The sequence below is a fragment of the Rosa chinensis genome, chromosome 6 (assembly GCF_002994745.2).
Source record: "Rosa chinensis cultivar Old Blush chromosome 6, RchiOBHm-V2, whole genome shotgun sequence".
Classification (NCBI taxonomy): Eukaryota; Viridiplantae; Streptophyta; class Magnoliopsida; order Rosales; family Rosaceae; genus Rosa; species Rosa chinensis.
The window spans coordinates 59,058,441-59,076,592 of NC_037093.1; the positions used below are offsets into that span (position 1 = coordinate 59,058,441).

General features: G+C 37.0%; 3 protein-coding genes across 6 annotated transcripts; 2 read left to right on the forward strand and 1 right to left on the reverse strand.

The window, feature by feature from the left end:
• The first annotated feature begins 519 nt into the window (after positions 1 to 519).
• LOC112174304 (protein PHOX1) lies at positions 520 to 4,255 on the forward strand. Its single transcript, XM_024312048.2, has 3 exons — positions 520 to 3,146; positions 3,227 to 3,465; positions 3,893 to 4,255. Exons 1-2 carry the CDS (start codon positions 1,115 to 1,117, stop codon positions 3,373 to 3,375), a joined length of 2,181 nt encoding a protein of 726 aa, XP_024167816.1. The 5' UTR covers positions 520 to 1,114; the 3' UTR covers positions 3,376 to 3,465; positions 3,893 to 4,255.
• Positions 4,256 to 6,860: 2,605 nt separating this feature from the next.
• On the forward strand, positions 6,861 to 9,940 carry LOC112174305 (protein MEMO1). Its single transcript, XM_024312049.2, has 8 exons — positions 6,861 to 7,081; positions 7,300 to 7,384; positions 7,479 to 7,547; positions 7,701 to 7,813; positions 8,127 to 8,238; positions 8,335 to 8,478; positions 8,944 to 9,118; positions 9,586 to 9,940. Exons 1-8 carry the CDS (start codon positions 7,030 to 7,032, stop codon positions 9,709 to 9,711), a joined length of 876 nt encoding a protein of 291 aa, XP_024167817.1. The 5' UTR covers positions 6,861 to 7,029; the 3' UTR covers positions 9,712 to 9,940.
• Positions 9,941 to 10,238: 298 nt separating this feature from the next.
• LOC112174303 (topless-related protein 1) lies at positions 10,239 to 17,303 on the reverse strand. Of its 4 annotated transcripts, none has more exons than XM_024312043.2 (25): positions 17,148 to 17,303; positions 16,515 to 16,625; positions 16,248 to 16,427; positions 16,046 to 16,159; positions 15,798 to 15,956; positions 15,426 to 15,555; positions 15,196 to 15,307; positions 15,031 to 15,095; positions 14,799 to 14,949; positions 14,584 to 14,693; positions 14,436 to 14,505; positions 14,259 to 14,332; positions 14,074 to 14,169; positions 13,901 to 13,996; positions 13,679 to 13,803; positions 13,339 to 13,573; positions 13,007 to 13,171; positions 12,621 to 12,752; positions 12,204 to 12,314; positions 11,892 to 12,074; positions 11,689 to 11,817; positions 11,508 to 11,603; positions 11,191 to 11,385; positions 10,892 to 11,055; positions 10,239 to 10,532 (listed from the first exon to the last, which is right to left on the reverse strand). In XM_024312043.2, the coding sequence occupies exons 2-25, from the start codon at positions 16,592 to 16,594 to the stop codon at positions 10,328 to 10,330; spliced, it is 3,177 nt and encodes a 1,058-aa protein (XP_024167811.1). In that variant the 5' UTR covers positions 16,595 to 16,625; positions 17,148 to 17,303; the 3' UTR covers positions 10,239 to 10,327. The 4 variants fall into 4 exon arrangements, with proteins under 4 accessions (XP_024167811.1, XP_024167814.1, XP_024167813.1 ...); XM_024312046.2 differs by having other exon boundaries at positions 15,468 to 15,555; positions 17,148 to 17,302; XM_024312045.2 differs by having other exon boundaries at positions 10,239 to 10,526; positions 17,148 to 17,302.
• Between the last annotated feature and the right edge of the window lie 849 nt (positions 17,304 to 18,152).

Below are 18,152 nucleotides of genomic sequence, written 5' to 3' on the forward strand. Positions count from 1 at the left end.
TCGCATCGAGAACAGTAGGATCGCATAAGAGTCGGCAAGTGTGAAGGCTCATACCATGAAGTCTGCAGTTCACTCTGCGTCTCAAATTACTTTTCCCGATCGATATCAAGGATGAGAATTCGAACTTAAAACCTCGATGTCATGGCGCCGAGGCCCTATAGGCAAGTTCCCGTTTCTGTCTGTATAACAAAAAGAAATAAACGCAGGCGAGGAGTTAAGTCGTGAAAAACAGCACCTTCCTTTCCTGGAATGCTGGAATATGCCCATGTGGGGCCCACTAAGATTTTATTCCTTCCCAGGCTAGGTAAACTTACTGACTGTAAATTTAATTACACGGATTGGATGCCTTGGCTACCTCCAATAGCCCACCTGTTTCATACGCGTGGGTCACACTCACACCTGAACCCGATCGGCTTTTGCGAGTTTATTGAGTCCAAAATTCCGAGTCATTTCTGAGAGATGGCGCGTCAGTACACGCGTTCTCGGAGAAGGTGAGAGCGACAGTGTCATGTTGGAACGTTGACCTGGTATTTCAGGAAACCCTAAAGAAAGAGAAAACTTGTTTCCAGCAAAGGTGGTGGTACCTTTCCATTTCTGCAGCCATTGATATCCCACTCTGTCTTTGTCTCTCAGCAATCCAGAGCACACAGAGGTCATTAAAATTCAATGAACTTGTAATTAGGCTCTTGGTTGTCTCTGGATCAGTTTTCCCAAATTTCTGATTTTGCAGCCTCAAAAAACATCAATCAGGTTCAGAAGACTGGATTTTTATTTCATTTTTACTTTCATTTGTGGAATTAGTATTTGGGGTCTTGGTGCTCTTAGTGCTTATTTGTCAGAGTGGGTGGTTGTGATTATACCTTTTCATATTGGAATTACTCGAGCTTCAATTTTGGGGCCGTTTAGCTTCCTCTGGCTGTCAAACTGTTACAGTTGTATTTGGTTATAGAATTGTGTGATTATACCTTGGATTTCATTAAATTCAAATTAATTATAATCATATTGGGGCAGTTTCCTCATTTTATGAGAAAGGTTTTTGGTTAAAACAGAGCTTTCAGAACCCTTTGTTTTGGGGGGCTCTTTTTCTCTGTGGCTGTGTGTTGTTGAAATATCAATGGGAAAGCCAACTGGGAAGAAGAAGGACCATGATGTGCAGAAGCCTGGGAATGCTGCGAGTAAGCAGAGCAAAGCTGCGGATCGAAACTCGAAAGCCTTGGATGAAGACACTGCAATCTTCATCAACATGTCCCAAGAGCTCAGAGAAGAAGGTAACAAGCTCTTCCAGAAGCGTGACAGTGAAGGCGCAATGTTGAAGTATGAGAAAGCGCTCAAACTACTGCCCAAGAACCATATTGATGTTGCTCATTTACATAGTAACATGGCTGCTTGTTATATGCAAATGGGTCTCGGTGAGTATCCTCGGGCAATCAACGAATGCAATTTGGCATTAGAGGTGTCACCGAGGTACAGTAAAGCGCTGCTGAGAAGGTCGAGGTGTTATGAGGCTTTGAATAGGTTGGATTTGGCATTGAGGGATGTTAATACCGTTTTGAGTATGGAGCCGAACAATCTAAATGCATTGGAGATTTTGGAGAGCGTGAAGACGGTGATGAGCGAAAAGGGGATTGTTTTTGATGAGAAAGAAATTGGTATTGCTAATGTACAGCAGATCCCTGCTGCTCGTTTTCGTAAAGTGGTGAAAGAGAAGCTAAAGAAGAAGAAGGGTAAGAGGGTTGAGGAGAAGACAGAGGACAAGGCTGTTGTGGAAGAAAATGTGAGAGTTATTAAGGACAAACAATTGGTAACAAAGACTGTTGAGGAAGACAAAGCAGTCGTAAAGCATGTTGAGGAAGAGAAACAAGTCATGAATCATGTGGAAGAGAAGCATATTAAGGAGGAAACCATAGTTACAAAGACAGTCAAGTTGGTGTTTGGAGAGGATATAAGATGGGCACAGTTACCACTGAGTTGTAGCATGAGGCTGGTCAGGGAGATAGTTAGGGATCGATTTCCTGGCTTGAAGGGTGTTCTGGTGAAGTATAGAGATCAAGAGGGTGATTTGGTTACAATCACTACTACGGATGAGTTGAGGTTGGCTGAGTCATCATGTGATATGAGGGGATCACTTAGATTTTTTATAACAGAAGTCGGTGCTGATCAAGAACCAATTTATGAGGGATCAAGTGAAGAGGAAGTGCGTAAGGAAGATCCAAAGCCAAGTAATGTTGTTGAGAATGGGGACAGTGGGAATCATACCGAAGTAGGAAAGGGGTCTACGACTTGTGTTGAGGACTGGATTATCCAGTTTGCAAGATTGTTCAAGAACCATGTTGGGTTCGATTCTGATTCATACTTGGATCTTCACGAACTTGGGGTGAAGCTATACTCGGAGGCAATGGAGGACACTGTAACACTTGATGATGCTCAAGAACTTTTTGACATTGCTGCAATTAAATTCCAAGAGATGGCGGCTTTGGCATTGTTCAATTGGGGAAATGTCCACATGTCTAAGGCAAGGAAGCGGGCATCCTTGCCAGAAGATGCTTCAAGGGAAACCGTTATTGAACAGATTAAGGCTGTATATGAATGGGCACAGAAAGAGTATAAGAAGGCAGAGAGTAGGTATGAAGAAGCTGTGAAAATAAAGCCAGACTTCTACGAAGGTTATCTTGCACTCGGCCAACAACAGTTTGAACAAGCAAAGCTTTCTTGGTACTATGCGATTGGAAGCAAGATTGAGTTGCAAACTGAGCCTTCTTCAGAGGTGCTTCAGCTTTATAACAAGGCTGAGGACAGCATGGACAAGGGAATGCTATTGTGGGAGGAGATGGAAGAGCGGCGTCTAAATGGACTCTCCAAAGAAGATAAGTATAAAGCCCAATTGCAGAAAATGGGATTGGATGGCCTATTTGAGGAGGTGTCTGCTGATGAAGCTGCAGAACAAGCTGCAAATATGAAGTCACAAATATACCTCCTGTGGGGAACCTTGCTGTATGAGCGTTCTGTTGTAGAATATAAGCTAGAGCTACCAACTTGGGAGGAATGTTTAGAAGTTGCCATTGAGAAGTTTGAACTTTGTGGAGCGTCTCCAACAGATATAGCTGTGATGATAAAGAATCATTGTTCCAATGAAACTGCAGTGGAAGGTAAAGGACACATGATCCTGGAAACTTTTTACAAATTCTAAAATTTGAAACATATGATGAATTTGCCCATTTAACTGCAGGTATGGGGTTCAAAATTGATGAGATAATACAGGCGTGGAATGAAATGTATGATGCTAAGAGGTGGCAGTTTGGTGTTCCCTCTTTCCGGCTTGAACCACTGTTGCGTCGGCGCGTCCCAAAACTTCATTCTATCTTGGAGCATGCTTGAATTCTTTTTGTTTCATTGTTAGTTGGGTGTTCTTTGGAGGCTTTGACAGTTTTCCTTATTCAAAAGTTTGCAGGCTGCATGGCTGCACAGGTAACTTGTTTCTCTAATTTGAGAATTTCATAAATATGCTGCCTTTTAACTATTAACATTCATTCTCAAAAAAAAAAAAAAAAAAACTATTAACATTCAGATGCTCTGGTTCTATAAATTAGTTAAATTTTAAGAGGATTCTTTAGTGAAGACATATTCAATCTGAACTCCAGCTCTTTTTAACTATTAACATTTAGATGCTCTGGTTCTATCATTTAGTAGAACAATATGATTCAACTGAAATAGTTGAATTTTAAAATGGATTCTTTAGTGAAGACATATTCAATTTGAACTCCAGCTCTTGTTGTTTGGCATATCGATTTCTTGATTTAGCGATCACTACAATTCTTTGAATTTTTCATGCTTAGTGCAAAATTATATAACTGGACTGAACGAAACATAATCTCTGTTTCTTGGGTGAATGCAGGTATTTTAGTTTTTGTCAATGGACTGTTGTGTGCATCTTCTTGTTTGCTTTGGGAGCAACAAAGGTTTGTGTAGTGTTTGAATTTGATTATTTGGTGTGGGAGATTGGCTTGCAAAACCAGTCCCATATCACTTGTTTTATTTATTGGAGATTCTTTAGAGAGCAATTATTCACTATTGGGGTATAGGGTATAGGATTGGATTGGATTTGTTCATTCAAAGAATAAGCTGTGGCAACAATATTTTGGTTGTTACTTGCCTGCTTAGTCCAGGTTTGTTATACATCATAGATTGTTTATTTGTAAGTTGTAATGATTTGTTGTGGTTGTACAATAGCAGAGAATGCTATTTTCCCTTTACATGAGTTACAGAAGGATGATTGAAATAAATGTCGTGCTAATAATTGAAATGAAGTCCAGTGCAAAAGGAGAATTACAAGATGCATGAATACAATATTATCTTTTTTACAAAAGAAGGAAAATAATGATCAGTAGCAACAAAAGACAAGTTACACACAAGATTTGAAATTACTAAACAGCAATGGAAGGTTTCTGTTAATTTCTGTGATACTGTTCTGTTCTTGGTTGTTGGGACAAACCAAGTTGTTTCTGTTAAAGATGGTGACAGCCATGATTGGGGATGGGAGTAATCTGTCAGAGAATTTGCAAAGAAAGAAAGAAAGATGAAGTAAAATAGCATTGATTGTTATAAACTAGAGAATAAGAGAGAGATTGTGGGAGGAGGTAGAAGTGTGTGTTTTATTCTCATTAGACTCTTTTATATAGGAGTAGTGTTTACATCATAAGCACTTAACTAATGAATATTTACAGTGGACGGCCACATATATATAATATTTACAACATTGATTTATTTATTTGACACAAAAGAAGGTGCATAAATACAAGAGTAATTGATAGCAACAATACACAACATAAAATTTGAAACTTACTAACAAAAATTAGGGATCGGATTGAATATTTAATCCACTTTTAGGTTACAACGCTGTTGGGAAAAACCAGAATGATTTTGTTGAAGATGAAGGTGGCCTTGGTAGGTATAGATTGGGGATTTGTTTGATGCTCCCATCTTTTAGAGAATACACACCATACTCCTCAGTTAACGGTTGTTCTTTGAGGATAAGAGTGAAGTATATATGATCCTCTTCAAATTGTGAAGATTCTCCAACTGGTAGAGAATAGCATCCTTCTCTTCCCCAAAACAATGCTTGATGATCTCCCAAGCTTTGCAACTTGACCGCATTGATGTTGCCAGAATTCCTAACTTTAGCTAGCTTAAAAACATCAAATCCAGGTTTGAAGCAAGTCGTTAGGTTATCTTCTTACGAACAAGAGATCTCCACCAGACTCCACCAAGTATGCCTCATCTTTTTTGCTATTATTAGCTATGCCACGAATAATATGATACTGTTCAATGGCAAATTGTTCTGTATCAAAAACATGAATTACAAAGCATTTTTCCCTAATTGCCAAAGCATATAGTTCCCCCTTGTATAATACTGTATCATCGAATTCCGAGGAGTATAGTACCTGGAATTTATAGTTGGTGTAGACCATTGATCCCCTCGGATGAAGAAGCATAATGAGAGTTGTGACAATTGACTCAGTACTAGAGGTTGACTCCAATACGAGGAGTTTCTTGATGTTCTTAACGTCAAACCACCAATAATCACGCGGCGGTGGTATCATTCCGATTTGAGCATTCAAGATTGGATTCACTAGCTTAAGATGAGAAGAACGAGGACTTTCAGTCAGCAACCAGCCATCGCAAGACATAGTTACAACTTCATAGTCTTTTGGTACTACATTGTTAAACTTGTACCCTTTTGTCTTAGAGACAATGAAACCTATACTTCCATAAGTAACTGCCACGACCACGATGACCAAGCATCAGCCATGGCTCCGGCATAGGAGGAGGACGATGAGGCTTTTCAGAGATCACAACAGAGAGCCATGCCTTGCATACTGAACCAAAACGAATTTGATCATTTGTGTTCTGGTGGCAAGAAAAACTCTTTGGGGGAGTCTTTGTTGTGCATTTTGTGCTCGTCCCAATATCGTAGACTCGTAGTGAAAGGTATGGCCAACTTCAAAATCTAGAACACAAGAACAATTCAAGAGAAACTCTCAATTATCTGATTGTTAAATTGAAATCAGCTTGAGTTGGCAAACCAAGTCCAAAAATAAGAATCCCAAAATCTTTGTTAAGAAGGAAACCAATCCAAAACCAAAAAGGAAAATAAAAAGTCCCTCAGCACTATAAGAAGTTAGGATGCATTGCCGACACTCATCTCGAAAATTTAGGACACCATACTTTGTCAACATGAATTTGTTATTAAGGTAATATATAATAATCAACATATAATATAAAAAAGACAAAACAGTCAAATTACCCCCTAACTTTTTCCATAGTTGCCAATTTATCTCCTTACATTTTAATTTTGATTTTTCACACTCTAATTTTTCTAACTCTTGCCGACTCACACTCTACCGTTAACTTTTAGATTTTCCATCCAATTTTTCCGTTAACTTGCTCGGCGTTTTCGTCTTTCCAATTGTCACCAAATAAAAAAAAAAATGTTTGTACGTATTGATATTCTTGAACAATTGTTTGTTTAGTTTTTAATTTTGGGTGACAATTGGATAGACGAAAACACCCAGCAAGTTAACGGAAAAATTAGATGAAAAATCTAAAAGTTAACGGTAAGGTGTGAATCGGCAAGAGTTAGAAAAGTTATAGTGTGAAAAATCAAAATTGAAATGTCAGGGGGTAAACTGGTAGTTATGGGAAAAGTTAGGGAGTAATTTTGGCTATTTTGCCAATTCAAAAAAAAAAAAAACTTTAATAAATATAAAAATATTAATAAACAAAAATACAACTGTAATCATTAAAAAAAAAAAAAAAAAAGTTTAATATCATTTTTTGTTATAAAATGAAAAAAGAATAAAAAAAACAAGCACACTGCTCCAAAGTTTCAGCACCCACTTAACTCCCATAAGCCATGAGGAGAGCTAAGCAAACCAGCATCTAATTATTCTGATTTCTGCTTCTCACTCTCTCTTAATTCACTTGCACCGATTTTGGGGTTTCCTTGTCATCTTCATCCTCGAGATTCCATCCATGGAGAAAGTCAGAAGACCATCGCACGCCGGTTCTTGGTACACCGACAACCGTCAGTATCTCTCTCTTACACTCTAATTCCTTCTGTCTTGCCCAGAAATAGTAACCCAGAAAATTTAATTCATATGCATAGATTATCACTGCATCAATTATTAGAGGCGTTTGTTAAAGTCATCAAATTTGTTTTTTCTTCTTTGTTAATTAGAGATTGAGAATTAGCTTATTGGGTTTAAAGATGTGATTTTTATGCTTAAAGATTTGATCTTTCAGCTAAAAAGTTAGCAGAAGAGCTTGAAGGGTGGCTCAGAGAGTCTGGGCTCACCAAGTCTCCTGATGTACGAGGTGTCATTGCTCCGTGAGTTCAATTTCAAGTAACTTCTTTTTGAATTTGTTTTGTGATTCTTAATGCAGAAATTAACATATTGTTTGATTCTTGTGTGGAATTTCAGGCATGCAGGTTATTCATATTCGGGTCGTGCTGCTGCCTATGCATTTGGCAACATTGACCCAACAAACATGTGAGTTATGTTGTCATGGTTTCTCATTAGTTCTCTAGATGTAGTAGGAGCTGATTACATTATAGTATTCATGTTTGAAGCCATAAAGATTACTTGGCATTGCAACGAGTTCCACAACATGTTGCTAATTTTGTGAGAAACTTGCCTTGTCAGTACCCGGGTGTTCCTTCTTGGTCCATCTCATCACTATTACACTCCAAAGTGTGCTGTTTCAACAGCCACAGTTTACAGGACCCCCATTGGAGACCTACCTGTTGATTTGGAAGGTACGGGGATTTTCAAAGTTGGATTACAGTGTGTTCGTGGTTTTGCATTCCTGTGTTAGATAAGCCTTGATGATGAATGCACTGTAGTTTCTCATAATATAGTGGAGATTGTGTGTATAGTAACTTGGGGCATGACTTGCATCTCAGTTTAAGTGGATTCTTTTTTTTAATTGTTCCTGCTGAGGAAATTTTCAGAAGATAACCCATCATTAACTTCTTGTTGAATTATTCAATGCTTCAGTGTAGGAGTTTACTACATTTCTGTTCACTTTTGAGGGGGGTTTTCTATAATTTATTTGTTACCACTTTTCAGTGATTGATGAGCTAAAAGCTACTGGAAAATTCGAAACCATGGATATTCGTGTTGATGAGGCTGAACATAGCATGGAAATGCATTTACCATATCTTGCTAAAGTTTTTGAAGGGTACCGTTTTCATTTTTGTTTTTCATTTTCATGTAGAATAGTTATGTTCTTTAATCATTTCTAGAAGGAATAATTTTTGGGGATACTTGTATGCAGGCACCCAGTTAAAGTTGTACCAATTTTGGTTGGTGCTCTTAAAGCTGAAGCAGAAGCTATGTATGGACAGCTCCTTGCCAAATATGTAGATGATCCAAAAAATTTCTTCTCTGTGTCGTCGGACTTTTGTCATTGGGGATCTCGGTATGTTCCATTCATAGTTTTGTGTACAAGTTTGGTCTTGGTCTTTGCTAGCTAGCACAAGTGCCAATGTCAATGCATATCTAAATTAAATGCTCTGGATTAGATGAGGCCATCTTACGGTACTGGTGTGTCGCCCTGAGAGATATGCGCATATGTGTTGTAGGCTCTCAAACTCTATCACACACAGACACATACTGACAGCTGGTATTACATTTGGGAACCTACCTGTTACTTTTAGAGCATTTTTACCCAGGAAAACAATGCAGTGTTTTGATGCAATTTAAATATTACTTACAAATCACACACTGAATATATCATTATGAATGATTTCATAGTAATATGAATTGATTTGTTAAGATGACGGTTAGCATGATTTGCTTATTCTCTTCTCTTGCCATACTTTCTGAATATATGCATGAAGCTGGGCAGATGTTAACCATGCCTGCGTTTGCCGTTCTTTGTCAGGTTCAACTACGTGCATTATGACAAGAAACATGGGGCCATACACAGATCCATTGAGGCTTTGGACAGGATGGGAATGGATATAATAGAAACAGGAAATCCTGATGCATTCAAACAGTATCTGTCAGAGTATGATAACACCATTTGTGGGCGCCATCCAATAAGTGTTTTTCTTCATGTAAGTTCCCCATATAGTTCCATTAGTCTCTGAAAGGGAAGCTATCTTTCTTAATTTTGGCAAGAATATCACATTTCAACTGATGCGAGAAAATGGCCTCCTAGGACGAAGCAGGGATAAAAAGGCTATAGATATAATTTGACTATTTGGACCTGTTCTAGGGATATATTGCTGTTCAATATAAAACACCGGTATCCTTTTAAAAATTTTCATATGTATCTAGGACCTTAGACCATTCTCTCTGGAGAGAAGTATAATGAAAGCAACATCTAGTTCCATGTTATTTCTCATTTATGTTGACATATTAGTGATCAGCCATTTTGCTAAAGAATTGAACTTAGTTACCTAAACTACAAAGTGCTTCTTTTCCATTGCTTGTAGAGGCTTTTTTCTTTCTTTCTTTTTTTCTTTTTTTTCATTTTTACTTTTTAATTTCTCACCTTTCAATTATACTACTCTGAATGCAGATGCTGAGAAACTGCCCAACAAACATAAAGATCAATTTCCTCCGTTATGAGCAATCAAGTCAGTGCAAAACTATGAGGGACAGCAGTGTAAGCTATGCATCCGCAGCAGCAAAGTTGGATGCTTGAAGATTTATTCCATCAAGACATTCAGCAATTTAATTTTTTTCAAGTCAACTGTAATGCTTAACTCGAGTAAATATGCATTTCATGAACAACCGTCCCTGCTTGTAGATACTAATATAAGGATCATGTTGCCTCACGCATTGGTTTATCTTTTTAATCTTGAAAGGCTCCTTTACTCGAGCCCAAACTATGAAATAGTGACAGGGATCAATGGTCCTCCTTTTCTCTGCCAGCTATATATGCATCTATAATTTTTTTTTTTTTGTTTGGATGAAAATTTATAATATTTCGTCTGGTAATGTTTCGTTTGGTGACTTGAATTTTGGTTCGAAAGACTCGGTAGGAAGACGTTGAAATCCTATACTGATCTTGTGAATTTAAATTTTTTAACCAAGGTCACCTTGGGTAGCTTAGCATAAAGCATGAGTATATATGGGTTTGTGTGTAGTAGCGGATGAGTTCAATAACAGATTTTTTGGAACCTTTAGAAGGTGATCGATCTGCATTTGCTCAAAATAACAGTTGAAATCTGAAACAGAACCAACGAGTACAAATTTTTCATTGAAGTCACAAAATTACGCAAACTATAGAGTTTAAGACTTAAAATTGTTTCTCAGATTTATTCATACAAGAAGCCCCGAAAGGTAGATTTTGCAGGCGCACTGCTCTTCAAAGTCCTTTTAACCGTGGGCAATATACCCCATTTGCCTTCTGATTCTAAAGGCTCAAGCACATGAACTTCACCATTAGAGAGTCCAACGGCAAACTGGGTTGGTTTTTGTGGATGCCCAGCAATGACGACTGGGTACACAGTATAACTGCAACTAGCAACAACCAAAAACAACATGAGCCCAACGGGAGTTGACTGATTAGACCACAGTTCATTAAGGGAAAGGGTCGATTCTCCAAGGTAGAAAATCTACTGTTCTAAGAGAACCATTTCGTAGCAGTATGTCCGTGTCTATTGATTAGTATGTGCAAAAGATTTTTAGCAATTAGTTTAGTTTTATATTTATACGCATATATATATATATATATATATATATTTTTTTTTTTTTTGGAAATGAAATTTATACGCATACATGTTACTAGAAACTTGGAATATTCTATGGGAAAGCCTAAAAAATAACGCATGGTGAGCTGGAGAAGCCACTAGCTACCAGATAATGATGCAAGGGTATACCTTATATCGGTAGGAAGGTAAGCGGAGGGCTTGATAAGACAGCATAGTACAAGAACAGAAGCGTCAAATATGCCTATGGTTCCATCCACAAAGCTGGCATATACTGTCTGGCTATCACATGAGAACGTTGCATGGGAAATTGGTACAGAAGAATCTGAGACCCACTGCACATACAAAACAGAAAATTTGATCATTTATATCCTCAAACAGATCATGATACATCTGCACATACAAAACAGAAAATTTGATCATTTATATCCTCAAACAGATCATGATACATCTGCTAGCGAGAGACAAACCTCGTTTACACATCCTAGTTCTTTCACTTCGTATATTGCAAGGTGAGTCTTGTGTACGATTAGGAAATGCAGCTGATCCTCGTGAAACTGGACATGGGTATCTGAGTCTGATAATGCTCTCAATTTGTTCCAATCTGGAATCTGCAGCACTTGGCTTCTCTGTATTTTCCACTCATCAGCATTCCACACAAAAATCTGCAGGGAGAAAATTAAATGACATAAATGATCTTGACTTAATAAGTAAATACTAGGTATCATACTTAATATTTTAAAGAAGTCTGCAAGTATTTCTTTCTTAAAAGAGTCTTCCTCTTTACCTGAGCATCAGCACCAGAAGAAACAAGTGATTTCATAGAGGTAGAGAAGGCAAGGGAAGTGACTCTTTTGGTGTGACCAGCAAGCGTTTTTGTGACCTGAAAAATGAAGGCAATTAGGACCAACATTTTGGGTTTACTTCATGACAGCGTCATCACTTGTTTCTACAAGTACACTAGTTACCTTATCCAAGCGAGCATTATATATCATAATTGTGGAATCATCCATGCCAATAACAACTACATTGTTGTCTCGAGGATCAAAAGCAAGGCATGTTGCTGCAGGTGGTGGAGCCATGACTTTCCTCATTGTCTGTGTTGTAAAACAAATAAGTCTAAGAATACAATCAGGTAGATTTTAGATTAGTACTTTTGTCTTGAGTTTACCTTAAACGATATAACATTAAAAAGGGAGATCATCCCTCCTGATGCTGACATAAGATATGAATCATTCTTGGACAAAGCAAAGCATGGCATGGCCTCTTCAGGGTTGGTGCTGGAAAGGTCATTGCTCATCAGCTGTAAGCCACTCGTTGGTCGCCATAAAAGAGGTTGAACCTTGGTAGTTGCCTACATTAAGTATCATCGATCAGAATCACATAACTACCTAATTCCAGTTTGCAAAAGAGAAAATGGGACTTCAAATGGAAAAGGAAAAAAAAAAAAAAAACAACTAATGGCTGTTGCCCACTTCATCACCTTTCCACTAGAACTAAGATCGTTCTGCGGCCATTTCCAGAGTAGATGAATGGCATTTGATGTTAATGCCAAAATGGCGTCACCAGCATTGGTGTAGATCAGCTTGGATATCTGCATTGCCAAAGACAATGCTAATGAAAACCTACTGAAACATTTGAAAATTTACTACTGAAACCTAATACGTGAATTCCCAAAATTTTGAGACTTAAAATCCTCTCAATTATTTTCACCAATTTGACATGAACTAAACAGTACATAATCATCATCATTCTCTGTTTGGAAGAAGAAATCTGCTAAAGTTTACACTGTAAATGGCCATCCAAGAGACATGGTTCATGAAGAAAACATATAATCTTGGTAGATGGAATAAAGAAGTTAGAGAAAATAAAATGACAGAGAACGAAAATAAGTTCATACCTTGGTTCTTTTGACATCAGCACATAGCTGCAAAGATTGGCATTGAGAAGGTCTCTCAATAGTTTCCCATGCCTTTTCTCCGTAAGTGGCTTCTCCTGTTGTTTTTGAATTCACTTCTGCCACATTCCCATTCTACAGAATTCAAGTCTATTTTGGTTATACATGCTAAGAGATACTTTTAATTTCAAGGTAATGAAGAAAGATAGACCGTTTCAAAACATTAAAATTCATATCAAAAAAAAAAAAAAAAAACCAATTTTCTCCAACATGAGGACATCAGCAGTTCAGCACCAAATCACCAATAGCAAGGCAGATAAAATTAAATGCATTATCAGGAAAGTATTCAATAACACACAACAAAGAGGTAGGTGCTTTGAGATGCTGACCTTTCTTGAAGTTTCAGATTCAACTCCAGAGGCATCGATAGAATCATTCCCACATCCTTGCAGCAAATCAAGACCATTAGCATTTGCCAGTATCTTGATTTGGTTTCCACTTGAAGAAACAGCTAATAGGGAGCCATCACTGTTGAAGCGAATATGTGGATTTGCCTATTTAGAGATAAAGGAGAAAATAAATGACTAAGATTGCTCCTTTTATCATGTAGCCAATGAAATTTGAATACTGGTTGGAATCATAAAAATTTAAAAGCCAATTGAAAAAAGATCTTCATACACATCGATATTCTTCTAGGATAAGATAAGCATAATGAACTTACTGGTAATCCACCATCAGCATCAATGGTATTCAAAAGTTGAGTGTTGTCCATATGCCAAAATTTAACCATATGGTCATCACCAGCAGCCAAAAGCTGGTTACTGGTTATATCGAATTGCACGGCAGACAATGGGTTTGGCCCAAGTCCTTTGTAAACTCTTTTGAAACAACCAACAGTATCATTCCATTCAACAAGATATGATTCCCCTCCTTTACTGGTCCCACATGAAAAAAGCCTGCACAAATAATATTTCAATGAAACTAGCATCACTTTTCACACGTATCAATCTGGGAAAGAAAAAAAAAAAAAGGTTATTGCAGTCCAGGCTATTTAAGTTGACCTCTCATCAGCACTGTAAGCCATTTTGGTGCAACCAAGACCAGGAGCATCATAATCAATTCTGTCTCCTAAATTGTCATATAACCACACTTTGATCCTGCCAACTGTTGAGACTGAAAAGATAAACTGTACCATGAAGTATGAGAAAGTGTCACATAATATACAGTAAACAGAGTTCATCAAAGGATTAAAACCGAGCAATCATAGCCAAAGTAACCCTTACAGGGATATTGTCTTTGATATGAGGACAGATGGAATAAACAGGAGCATCATGACCTTCAAAAGTAAAGCATCGGTTACCACTAACCACATCCCACACCTTAAACATACATTAAAGAATGTGCCGTCAGTATCACCACGACATGAAATTCAACTATCTGATGTAAAAAAACCAACCTTGATGGTCCTGTCATCACCACATGTTATGACCAAAAGTTCCCCTTCAGGAGAAGAGAATGCTAAATCATTTACACCACCCAAATGAGCATCAATCTACATATGAAAAATTCACTGGCAGATTTAAAATCACATACTCCTTGAGAATTTCATTTTGAGAATTTATATTTTCTCTAACAACTTACTTCCAATATTTGATCCAGTTCATCTCCTCCAATATAAGAATATAATTGCACAACATGTTTTGAATATGCAACCCCTGTCAAATGACAAGCATTAAAGTAGTGAAAATGAACTAGAAAAAAAAATTAAAATAAAAAACTATAAAACACTTAACTATTTAAGTCTCCTAACATTCTTACCAAATAAGAAACCATCCGGACTCCATAACACACGATTAACAGAGACATGTGAATCTTTTTCTAGTGCTACCTGCATATAATTATCATGGGTTAAAATGTCTGATCATGTAAAAAAGGTTGAAAGGGTCACATCCAGAAGCATGCACACCTTTAAGGCCATCGAGCATGCTCCAAGATCCCAAACATTAAAGTTTCTGGCAACCATTTTTCCACCGCAGCTAATATCCCACAGTCCTATTTCCCCAGCAGAAGTTCCAACTGAAGAATTGCATTAGAAAAATTCGTGAGTGCAATATCACAAATAGTTCTCTCACATAATCACCCTGAAATGGTAGTGTAAACCATAATTTCTCATCAGTCAACCTAGAAGAACAGTAAGCCAAACGGGATGAAAATCCATGCTCACTGGAGAAGACCCCTCATCCAATGTACGGACAACAGTACTGGGAAGATTTTTGGATATGGCAAGTTCCGAGATCTGATTTTGGCCATGATCAGTGATAGTTGATGTTACCTAAGAAAATGTAAGAAAAACAAGGTAAAGAAGCTATACAATTTATATTAAGCGACCGTGCACAGAATTTGGATCCACTACCTCATCCCCAGTTACAATGGGCATCCTTTTGGATAAAACATCAGAATCCTCAATAACCTCAGTAGCTGCAGCGATATATATGTCATTACTAGTAACTCTGAAATCAAAAAATAAAATGGATAGTAATAGTACACCACGACATTATTGGAACGATTGATTCAATACCTGGGTTATTTGCAGGGAAAGATCCTCCAATACACGATGCATATTGTGCAATGGTAGATAGACTTGACTTCACAGAACAAGTTGGAGATTGATATGATGTGGTCCGGGAAGGCTAAGCACAAAAGGTTAGAACAATGTTAGAAGAACCCAAAAAGACTATTAAGCAGGAATAGCTTGGATAATAACAACATACTCAATGGAGAAATTCAAATCTCTAGAACATATCTTACTTTTGCATTATTTTCAATTGATGGAGAATGTTGTATACAGACCTGTGGGTCACAAACATGATCAATAAAAAGGGTGTCAATGGCTGGATTTGGATGAGGATCTTCACATTGCATATGCTGCCAATTCAAGCTGTCAAGTTAAATATGTAAGTCAGTCCCTCTCCCAATAAAGATAAAAATAAAATGACACTAAATCTTACAGCAAAAATAAGAATACTAAATCTTACACCAAATATGTTAAAAATCCAGTTTCTCTCTTAAACAGACATACAAATTAACAAAATATACAATTCAATGTAATTCAACATAAATCAACAAATAGAAAGGAAAAGAAGAAGAAGATGAAGAAAGATTACTGAGTAGAAGTATAACCTTTGGTTAATCAGACGCCGTAATCTCTCGCCTTTTACGATAGGAAATTCCAGTCTACCACGGAAAATTGGATTTGCCTCAATTACCCTCCTGATTTCTTTCATCATAACCTTCCTTGCAGACTTTGTATCTCTATACATAGAGAGTGACTCATGTTCCCTGTTGGTCCCGATAGAAAGTAATAAAGCTGAATGAGAAAGTTACAGTCAGAATGGATGAAATTACATGAACTAGTACAGAAGTCATACCTTATATTCTCAAATGTCATAAGTTGAGTCATTTCTTTGAATAGCTCTTCATTACCTTTAGCAAAAACTTGTAGATCATTTGTGAGGACATCTAAAGCCTCGGCAAGACATTTTCTGTCAATACCCAACCCATATCATTTTGAAAATTCTTTAGAACATGATATTTTGTAGAGAATGCTTATTTAGAAATGATAATTCTTACTTGTCAAGTGCCTCAAAGTAATGTTGCTTCCTGATTTCAAAGTAGATCTTAGTCGAGTACTTATTGTCATCGAGCTTTGTGAAGCCGGTGAGGTATTTCTCTGCTTCATCCCATTTTCCACTAAGCACCAGCTCTTCAAAATAATTCATGTCAAAGTAAAGCCCACTTTCACGCTCAAGCCTGCTCGATCAGTTTCGAAAATCAGCAACAATTTGACTAACAAAACAAATGTATCATGTGTATTGATATAGAGATAGAGAAACCTACATGTGGGCGGCTTCTTTATAACCTTCCTCATCCAAATACTTTAAGACCAAGAACACAAGATCTTCACTGAGATTAGACATCCCACAATGCCCAAGGTAGAGAGTCTGGAACCTTCATGTACCATCAGATGAAATCAATAATTATTAAAGACAACAATAAAATCAAACCCAATTACAACAGCAACTTTAAAACTAGTCTATCAACTAGACACTGAACTCCACAAATCTCATTTTTGCTTTCTCTGATTTCTCATTAATTAATAGTAGTATCCTCATACGGCTAACAAGCAACAATTAAACTGGACCAGATTTATTTAAAAAAAAAATGATAATTACTGATGTTCTTTGAGAGTCAAAACCCAGGAAACAGATAACTGTCATGATCTGGGTGGCAAAGAATTCTCTCCTTCATTTTCATATCAACCAAGCAAGGATCATCAACAATCCAAAAGGAAAAAACCCAAAAGAGCAAACTATTCATCAGATGATCATCTTTAACTTGACAAATGAATCCAGAACTATTTCCATCTATTTGAATTCAGACTTTTATCCAGAAAATCTAAAGCAAGAAGCTTTTGATAAAAAAAAAAAAAAATACCATGAGAATGAAAAAGCAAAGGTCTTGAAATCTCACCTCAGAAGTTGAGAGTTTCAAGACTGAAGAGCAGAGGAACAATTGTGATTGTGTCTCTGATTTTAGCTCCACTTGCTGGCATTTATGTAAGGTGAGATATGTATAAACGGCAGAGAAGTAAACAAAATTACTATTCGCACCACATATCACAGCATTAATATTTTAAATTTTTTGGTAAATATTTTACAATTTTTAACTGATAAAAATATTCCAGAAACTGACCGGTGCGAATGGCCTAGAAGAAAAACGACCAGAAAATCAAAACTGGCGAAGACGACGAGAAGATATGCTGTCCTGCTTATAGTGGGACCTATTAATGTCATTTCGATAAGACAATGGCCTTATATAAGTGGGAGAGCTTCCTATAGTTCCGTTTGGCCCGGCGAACATATATTTCTTCAATGTCACTTTGATTTTATCAATCATTAACCCCTTATTTGATGTAATATTGGCAAATGAATTGAATAAAATGATGGATTCTATCACTACTTAGGACACAAATTATGTTCCAATATTCCCAAATTCTAAGTGTTTAGCTGGACTTGAAAGCCAGAAATGAGGTTACAATTTGGACATCAGTCGAGAAAGGTAATTCGACAACTTCGAACAATGAGTTTTCAATTTGTGGCCTCAAACCTTTTGAGCTAAAGTTCTAACCATTTGTTTTAGTTGTCTTTGATAACATACAATTTTAGCGGTGCTGGAACGCATGAGTAGTGTAATTGAGTAAGATAAATTGATAAAGATGATGTAAGATAAAACATCTTTAGTTTCTAGAACGTAATTGTGAACACATGAGCAACATGAAACTGTTAAGAAAAATACAAGTAACGTGGCAAGTGATAATAAAGTATAATGTCATACTCGAATTTTGAAGTAAGTAATGTCAATTTGTTACTATGATTAAATTCTGTTTACTACCCTGTACTTTCAAGGGTTCATCAGTTCAGTCCTTACACTTTTAATGTAATCAGAAAAGACCTCGCACTCTCCAATTTCATCAAA